The 8593-nt window shown below is 42.3% G+C and overlaps 1 protein-coding gene across 1 annotated transcript in view; it reads left to right on the plus strand.

Moving 5' to 3' along the window:
* The window catches only part of ZNF704 (zinc finger protein 704), a gene marked incomplete at both ends in the record, with an annotated part of 15058 nt that extends 7854 nt beyond the window's left edge, over positions 1 to 7204 (plus strand). The window contains 3 exons of the mRNA XM_009872364.1: positions 150 to 250; positions 1837 to 2098; positions 7100 to 7204. Of these exons, the coding sequence (XP_009870666.1) occupies positions 150 to 250; positions 1837 to 2098; positions 7100 to 7204 (468 nt within the window). The remainder of the gene's footprint in view (positions 1 to 149; positions 251 to 1836; positions 2099 to 7099) is intronic.
* Positions 7205 to 8593: the final 1389 nt, after the last annotated feature.

Genomic DNA, 8593 nt, shown 5'->3' on the forward strand with positions numbered 1-8593 from the left:
GCAGGATGGCACTTGACAGAGACTCTTGGAAATTCAGAGTTAGAGGCTCTGAACCTTCAGAGTGTTTTGTAACTGCACATCTCTTTGGGATGGTTTGGGTTTCTTTCTACCTTCCGTACAACTAATGTTGCTTTGCCCATAATTTTCAGAACTCCATGAAGGTGATGTTCAAATGCCTGTGGAAGAACTGTGGGAAGGTGCTGAGCACAGCTGCAGGGATTCAGAAACACATACGGACCATTCACCTTGGGTAAGAGAGCAGCCTGTTCAGAAGTTTAAAAGGGAGCAGTCACACTTGGCTGGGGAAGTGAACTGGATTGTCCTTGGCTTTTCTGTCTCTGATCCCTAGGTTTCTGAGGAAACTGCGGAGTACTATGTCAAGGTGAATGAGAACATGTTCCAACAGCGAGACACTTTCTTTCCTGAACTTTGTGAGCTTTTCTTGAAGGACAAATATAGCTTTAGGTCATGCTGCACTTCCCTAATAGCCACACAACTTGGTGGCATTTATTTCGTGTATGCTCCCTGCACACCACGTCCAGGCTGATGCTGTGTGAAAGACACCAGGTTTCAGTGCCCTGCTTAAATACTTGACAGCCTTGTTTCACGTCAGATCAAGTGCTTCTGCTTAGTTCTGAGTCAAACTAATGCCAAAAAAAGCCCCAAATCGTCAGAAACCTAAGAAAAAGAAGCTGAGCTGCAACTCTATGTGTGTATTAGTTGGACTAGAAGCAAAACCGAATGAATCTTATATGACACAAGCTTGTTTAAGAGCTTTAGTTTGCAAGCAGATTCTCCCATGCAATTCACTGAGTGACCTAGCTGTCTGATATGTAGTTGCAGTGTGGGGGCTTGTGGTCTTCACCTGTTAGGTGTGTGGAAATACATCCCCATTGTGTAAGTCTGTGTTACCCAGTGCTTAAAAATTCAAGTGACCGTGAGGAAGTAGTCTGGTGTGCACCTCAGGGGAGTCTTGCTGAAGTCACCACAATTGCTGTTGGGCTTAGGCTCTGAAAAGCAAGGCTATCAGAAACGGAGACAGTCTCTCTCAAAATGTGTTTGCATGTGTTACTTTGTCCTGTGCATTACAGGGACATCCTTTTGCTGACATGGGAGAGGGAGAAGTAAACAGCAGGAATTTGGAGTTTGTAACTTTGCCAGAGAAAGAAATTTGGTTGAGGGACTGGCTGCAGTTCGATAGATGGTACTTCTGGTAGAGCGAACCCATGCTTTCCCAAAGAGTTTTATAGAGTAAGCTGGTGAGAAGGCCACAAGTAGAAATGTATGGGCAAGCAGGCTGAAGAGCTGGCTAGGAGGTGGTTTTGAGGTGCATGCAGGAAGGAGAATGGATGAGAAAGTTACCGTCAACTACGGCCATTTGGTTTAATTAAGTAACCTGTGATTAGATTATATATTGTTTACCTTAACATTAGTGAAGTGTATCTTGCCTGTGTTTGTTTCTCTACCTGTTCTGTGTCTGCTCTGTCATTTCTGAAGTCAAAGCATGTTGGTGATTCTTGTTAACTTCAGTAGTTGGAAGCGAGAAGCTGATATTTAAGCTGAAGCATAGAAATTAAACATCTGCTCCAAGGTCAAAGAATTAGTCGAGAATAATACATAACGAAAAAGAATCTGATCCCTGCTTCTTTTCCCTTTAGGCTAGATGATCTTCCTTTCCTCTCCCCATTCCCTGCAGCCAAAATGCTGATAAAGTAGGCAGGATTGAAAGTGACAATATTAATTTATGGACAGTGTGAATATATTTGATTGTGCATCCAGATACATTGGAGTTCTTGCTTTCATTTAATCAGTCCTTCATTCTTTGTCTTGATACAGACGTGTAGGAGAGTCTGACTACAGTGATGGAGAGGAGGATTTTTACTATACAGAAATCAGGCTCAACACGGACTCAGTAGCTGATGGCTTAAGCAGTCTTTCCCCAGTCTCTCCATCCTTAGCATCGCCTCCTTCCTTTCCCACCCAAGATGCAATCCGTCCTGAAACTTCCTGTGCCAAAACCGAGACTAAATTGATGACACCTCTGAGCCGCTCAGCTCCTACCAACCTCTACCTCGTACACACGGACCATGCTTACCAGGTACTGCTGCTGAGAGTGAACTCCATTGATTACACTGATGTCGTTATGTGAAAAGAAATGTCAGATCACAATGTCTGGGTTTTAAAAAGCCAAGTCTGGTTTTAATGGGCTGAAAAGTTTTCAGGGCAGCCCACAGGGTTCGTTAAGTTTAGGTGACCCCTTCTGAGCTAGTTTGGTTGGTTGTGCTCCCACCATAGCTGGTGGATTTTGAGATGCCGTTATCCAGCCACCAATAGGTGCATGCTTCAGGTTGAGAAGAGTTGCTCTGAGTACTCCACTGCCTGCATCACTTAATTCTCCATTGACCATAGGGAGGGCCCCAGGTGATGTGCTCACATGTGGTCTCCTGCATTGCAAAAATTCTCATTCAGTCAACCAAATCCCTTCCAGAGCCTTCATTTCAGCTCTGCTTGTACTGGATGTGTCTGTAGGCCAGTACCCAAGGGATGCCCTAAACAATTAATTTCCTTTACTTGTACAGTGGGAAGTGTCGATTTGCTTATGTGAAGCAGAGCAGGAAGAGTGGAAAGGCATACATGATATCCTCCTACTCGTAGAGGTAATGCTTTGCAAATGGCAGAAATCCAATCAGATCCAAAAAACGCTGTTCCAAAAGCTCCCAATTAAGTTCAGACACAAAGCATTAATTTTAAAAGTGCACTGAAATTTGACATGTTTTGGTCTGGTTACCATATGAGAAAAGACGAATAGAGACTTTGAACTAGTGCAGTCCGTGACCTGTGTATGCACCAGAGAACTGAACCCTGTTAGATTTATTAGATGCAATAACTTTCATATACGGCATCATGCAGATTAAACTTTTCGGTTGTGAGTCTGAGGCAGACTCACTGAAGGGGCAGAGGGAACCACAGGGAGTTCACAGGCTTGGTTTAGACTCTCATGCATGGTGGAAAGTCTGGGTGGAAGCCTGGCATCTCGGGCAGCATACCGATGTGGGGACTGATCAAGCCAGCTAGGAGAAAGACTTTCTTCTCAGTCTAGCTCGAGCTCTGCCTCTCAGAGAGCGAGGCACCAAGGCTGGGCTGCTGAGAAGAGCCTCATTTCATTTGGGATTTGCAGTTGTGACAGTCTTCTCTGCAATTTGGAGATTTGCTTGATTCTTTTTTAGAAGCAGTCTTTGAGTAAAGCACTTGCGGAAGGAAATCCTAGTTCAGATGTTTAAGCTGCTCAAATTGGATTCGAATTGATGCGTTCCCTGACATGAGACTGCAAGTGTCTGTCTCCTTTTCAAGTTGCTCGGATTTCGGTGCTTCATTTCATCAGCGAGGAATGAGACAGTCTGTGCTGTTCAGTGCTTTCCAGTTGGAAGCAGGACGCGGGGTCCCTGCTCGAGCGTTGAGGTTGTCCTTGCAAAGGACATGACTTCTGCAGAGCAGGTCAGTGGCATCCTGTGCTAGGGCCCCTCTAGCCCCGCCAGAAGAGTGCTCGCCAGGAGGCAAGACGGAGGTTCAGCTCTCACTAGCAAGAGGAGAGATTGAGCCCAGATTTCACTCGTAGCATTTAATCATTCTTGTGACTGATCTGTTGTCTAAAAGAGAAGGTGATGACAGCATCTTTAATACCATCACATTTCCTGCTGTTTGCTTGCTGGAGTGAGCCATGCGCAGAATTTCAAAACTTTTTTGTACTTCTGATACTATCTGTATCAAAACTGAAGCAAAGGGTTGAGTGGGAATGCAGTGATGAAGACAATCTCTCATATGAGTGAAAACATGAAAGTAGAAATTACTTCACTGGGAATGAAGAGGCAAAATTTGTAGCTCAAGGAACTCGAGTAAGGGAGGCTGAGTAATGTTCATCTCAGGATTCCTGCTAAAAAAGGCAAAAAATGTGGAACCCAAAGCTGGGTCATAAGATTCCTAAACAGATATGTTAATTGCCATTTCCCATATGACTAGACAATTGCAAATGTAATACTTGTAGTAAGAAAGGTGTAAAGGGAAAGTGAGCAGGGAAGTCCTCACTCTCGTCTCTGACCCAGTCCTGTGGATGAGGACAGGTTTAGAAGGATGTGTCAAGCACAGCAAATGAGGTGCAATGGAGGAACCCCAAAGGAGGATTATACTGGAACAGTCTTAGCATCTTCCTTAGGTAAGGTAACTTTGTAAATAACAGCACAGAAGAACAAATTTCTTTGGATTGGAGGAGAGTATTTGATACTAAAACATATAGGCCTTATTCGTTAGGCTAGAGATCAAACAGTGTAGGAGAGAGATGGGGAGCCAGGGAGAACAACAGCGAGTTACTTCAAAAGGGCTACTAAATGTTAGTACTGGAGTTGAATGAAAAGCTGGTTTTGGACTTGGTCTCATTTTCATTAAATCATTTTGGTATTACACGAATACCATAATAAACTTCGCTGAGAACCAACTTGGGAGACTTCAGCAATACAGGCATTTGTATATTATGTTTACATGCGTGGGTGATCTTAAGAATAATAGAGTTTGGATGCAATTTCGTGGCAGAACATGCAAAGACCTGCACCTTAGGAACTAATGAGAATATAAACTGCTATAAACTGGGGTAGTTAGAAAATTAAGTGAGGAGGAAACTTGTGTTCATTAATCAAGCACAGAATGGCTGTGAGCCAACAACAATAGAGCTGCGAAGGGGAAAAAAAAGTTGTCAGCTTTCTTGGCTAAAAAGTATCTAGGAAAGACGCAGATTTTTAATGCCCTTCTACAAGACCCCCCTGGATAACTTCAGCTGGGATCCTGAGTAGAGTTCTGCTTCAACTAAGTTTAAGGATGGTGGGTTTCAGTTAGAAGAGGTAGAAAGAAGGTGACTGGAGTGAAGAGGGACGGCAGAGAAGACTGACGGCCTCTCCAGCCCAAGGACCAACTGCCTGGGCAAAGCAGGGCTGAGGACAAGAGGGGATTCCTGCCTGGGAAGAAAGTGAGAGGACAAACACGAGAGAGGAGGAGGATCAGCATGGCGTGTTTCAAGATACAGGGGCAATGTTTGCATGAATGAATTATCTGTGAATGTATTTTGACTGGAAATCGGATGGAGATCTCTTCAGCAGAGTAAGGCTGGGGTGTAAAAACTCTCCAGTTCGTGGCAATGTAATGATTGCTTACCTTGTGGAAGGGATTGTCGAAACTGTTTGCCTGAAAAAGGTGACTGTGCTCGATGAACAAAGATGTGCACCTGGGAAACAAATGATCAAGTAGATTGGCTGTCTAAAGCTGATCATGTCTGAGGTAGATATTTAGGCACATTGGAAGAAAGAACTGAGCACCGTGGTATTTTAAGCAACCACAAATTACAGCAATTTTAAACTTCTTTTCATTCAGTATGAAAATGCTGCCTGTACCTGTTAAATTTAGCTACAGAGGAACTACAGGTAGACTCTTTCAGCATCTCGGATTTCCTTTGTGGGTCTTATTTGCACACCCAAGGAAGTCGCCGTGCTGACCCCAGCTTCGAGCTGACACCCCAGTGGGATGCAGAGCAGAGGCAATGCCGCCTTGCTGCCCGCCTGGCTACCTCCAATTTTTTCTGGCAGGAGGGCTGTGGTCCTTCTCTCCTTCCTATTTGAACAGGCTTGTGATGAAGCACTACTGGTACCATCTGGAGTTGCCAAATTTTTCTCAATGCCTTTCAGCAAGGTTTTTTTTATGTATTACGGAGCTCAGCGGACATTTGCTCCGCGTGTCTGTGCAGATTCTCTTGGAGCTGTCAGCAGGCTCGGCAGCCCTCAGAGCATCGCTGCCATAGACAGAGGTATCTGGTGGTCTCAGTTTCTTTTGCTTGGAGAGACTCCAGAGGATTGCTTCAGCACTTGTTTACTCTGAAGATTATCTTTAATGGGGACTATCAGGTTGTAGTTTGTCACCACTCCTCTCTGCCTGGCAGCTCGGGGAAGCGTTCTTTTCCCTGGAGTGGTAAGACAACTTCAGCAGCCTCAAACACAAACACTGCTTAAGTGTATTGCATTGATGTCAGACACAGACAGCTGAAAGGCAGAAGTAAAAGCTCATTTTTAATAGCAAGTTCTTTATAAAATCGAGGAGCTTTTTTTTTGTGTGGTGAAAGCTTGAAATTCAAGAGTCAGAGGGAGCCTGTGGCTGCTTGTGCTCCTGCTAGGTAGGGTAACTGCAAAGGTGTGAAATTCCTGATTCTGTAAATTAAATGTAAGTTTTGTAAATTAAATGGCATTCAGAAAGGGGCATGGAAGAATTCCTAAGGGCTCATAGCCCAGTACTGAAACCAGAGACTGAAAGATGCTCAGCAGTCTGAGCTGAGGTTCTCAGGTATTGCACCCTAGGGTAGCACTGGGTATTACAGCCTGGGTGGGAAGAACGTAAGAGGTCAAGGGGCCTTTCACATATTTACTTTAGCTTAGTCTTTTAAGAGTTGATTTTTGAATGTCAAGGATAATTTTCAGCTCCTTGTTTTCAATAAGAAAGGCTGTTTTAATTGGGATGATACTTAACAACATTTATCTGGTGAACAAGAAATGGCCGACCCTTACTGTTGATCACTAACCCTATTGTCAAAGAAACCAGCTGCCATCAGTTTAAATATTTATTGGTTTATCACAGTGGAACAGGTGATGATTTGTAATATTTTTTTGCTGCTAGCTAGCATTATTTTAAAAGTTCCTTATATATCATGTTTGACGTTAGGTGTTTAATCAGATCTAGCTTTTACAGAGTCGTAGAATCACGAAATTGTGTGGCATGGAAAAGACCCTCAAGATCATGAAGTCCAACCAGGGTTTGCCTGGATTCTTGCGAGAGCTATCGTCTTTCTTTAAACAAGGTTTTAAGAACAGTGAAATATAAATATATATAAATAACTGGCTTATTCATGATTATCCCTCTCGTAAGGGTAGAATACTTGTCACCATGCAGTTTTTTTCCACCTCGGAAGGTCTCTTGTGGATTTACAGTTTCAAGGAGTGAAAGATCCCTTGAAATGCTTTGGAAGAAGAATGGTTCTGCTTACAAGAATACTGTTTTTCTTTTCACACAGGCCACTCCTCCAGTGAACATTCCAGGGTCAGCAAAATTCACTCCCAATGGCAGTAGCTTTAGCATCTCTTGGCAGTCGCCTCCAGTTACCTTCACTGGCATTCCAGTAAGTGAACAAAATAAAAAAATTGATTTTGGAACATTTTGTTTTGTTTCATGTTGTCTCATGGTAGAAATAAATTTGATGTAACAGATAGGAAAAGAAACAAACTAAAGATATACCTCTGTTTCCCAGCATGTCTGATTTTAACAGTTTTGCTAATCTCTGTAATTCAGTACGACTACTTGTTTTTGCATCAGTGTCTGCAAACGTGGAACTGGATCTATAGTATGTGTTTTTTAAACTATATACTTACAGAAGACCATTCTGGTAGGTGCAGAGCCTGGCACTGCATGCTTCTTTTTGTGCCACTAAGAGATTTCTTACAAAACTAGATGGAAAATTGTCGAGGTGGTGGGTTATGTGAACAGGCTAACTGGTTTCAAGCAGCAGGGCTGTAATCTAAATGAACTCTGGAGATGAAGCATATTTGAAAGGTGACTGAAAAAATTAATGAGAAGAAATGCGAAGTCTCATTTTAGGAGGCCACATATATGTAGCCCTTATTGATAGCAGAAAATTGTTGTTTCATGCAAAAAATATAGTCAATACATGTTGTAGTTTGACAGCTTTTTGATGAAGATGTATAAGATGTACAGTCAACTCTGACTTTTTCTTCGAAAAAGCTGATGTACAAGGCCTAATTTCCTGAGAGGGACTGCAGAAATGCCATGTTTGCTTAAACAGACTTCCAGTAGTCCTAAACCTAGGGCAGTATAGATGTGGATACTGTAGGGGGAGTTAAAAACCTTTATGAAGAATTCAAAAGGATTAGGCTTCTAGTGCCTAGCATGGTGAATACTAAAAAGTAAATATAAGTCACTACTGAGGAGTAGTGAAAAATCTTCAGTATAATAAATAGAAATAGATATTAATGTAATGTATCCTAATTTTTTGAAAGCATTTTTCAGTTAAAAATTGATATTCTCTAATCATAAACCTTTTTGATATCATAACATCTCGTTTAATGTTACCCTTTATGAATTTGTGAATTTTTAAAGTGTGTTTGGTTATATATGGTTCTCTTCCAAAGAACCATATAGCTTTTTCTCTCTCCTGACAGTGAATATTAGGCATGGCGATAAGGCATACTATTCCCCACCCTTTTCTTCACCAAGTGAATCTCCAAAGCTTCTTACTGTCAACCTTTGGCAAATCTTGGAGATTTTCTGCAGAGGCTGTGGCATCCTGCAGGGCTGATAAAAAATGAAAGTGGCTGAATCAATTACACTGCACTCTGCCAATGAATATTTATTAAATTTCATCAAGGAACAACTAACAGTGAAAGACATCATGCTGGCAGCAATTTTAACAAGAGTGCCTTGACAGAGCATGCTATCCATAAAGTTCCTCGAGAATTTGATTTCCCAACAATGGGATTGATACTGAGTAATT

Source organism: Apaloderma vittatum, unplaced genomic scaffold (genome assembly GCF_000703405.1).
Source record: "Apaloderma vittatum isolate BGI_N311 unplaced genomic scaffold, ASM70340v1 scaffold38230, whole genome shotgun sequence".
Lineage (NCBI taxonomy): Eukaryota > Metazoa > Chordata > Aves > Trogoniformes > Trogonidae > Apaloderma > Apaloderma vittatum.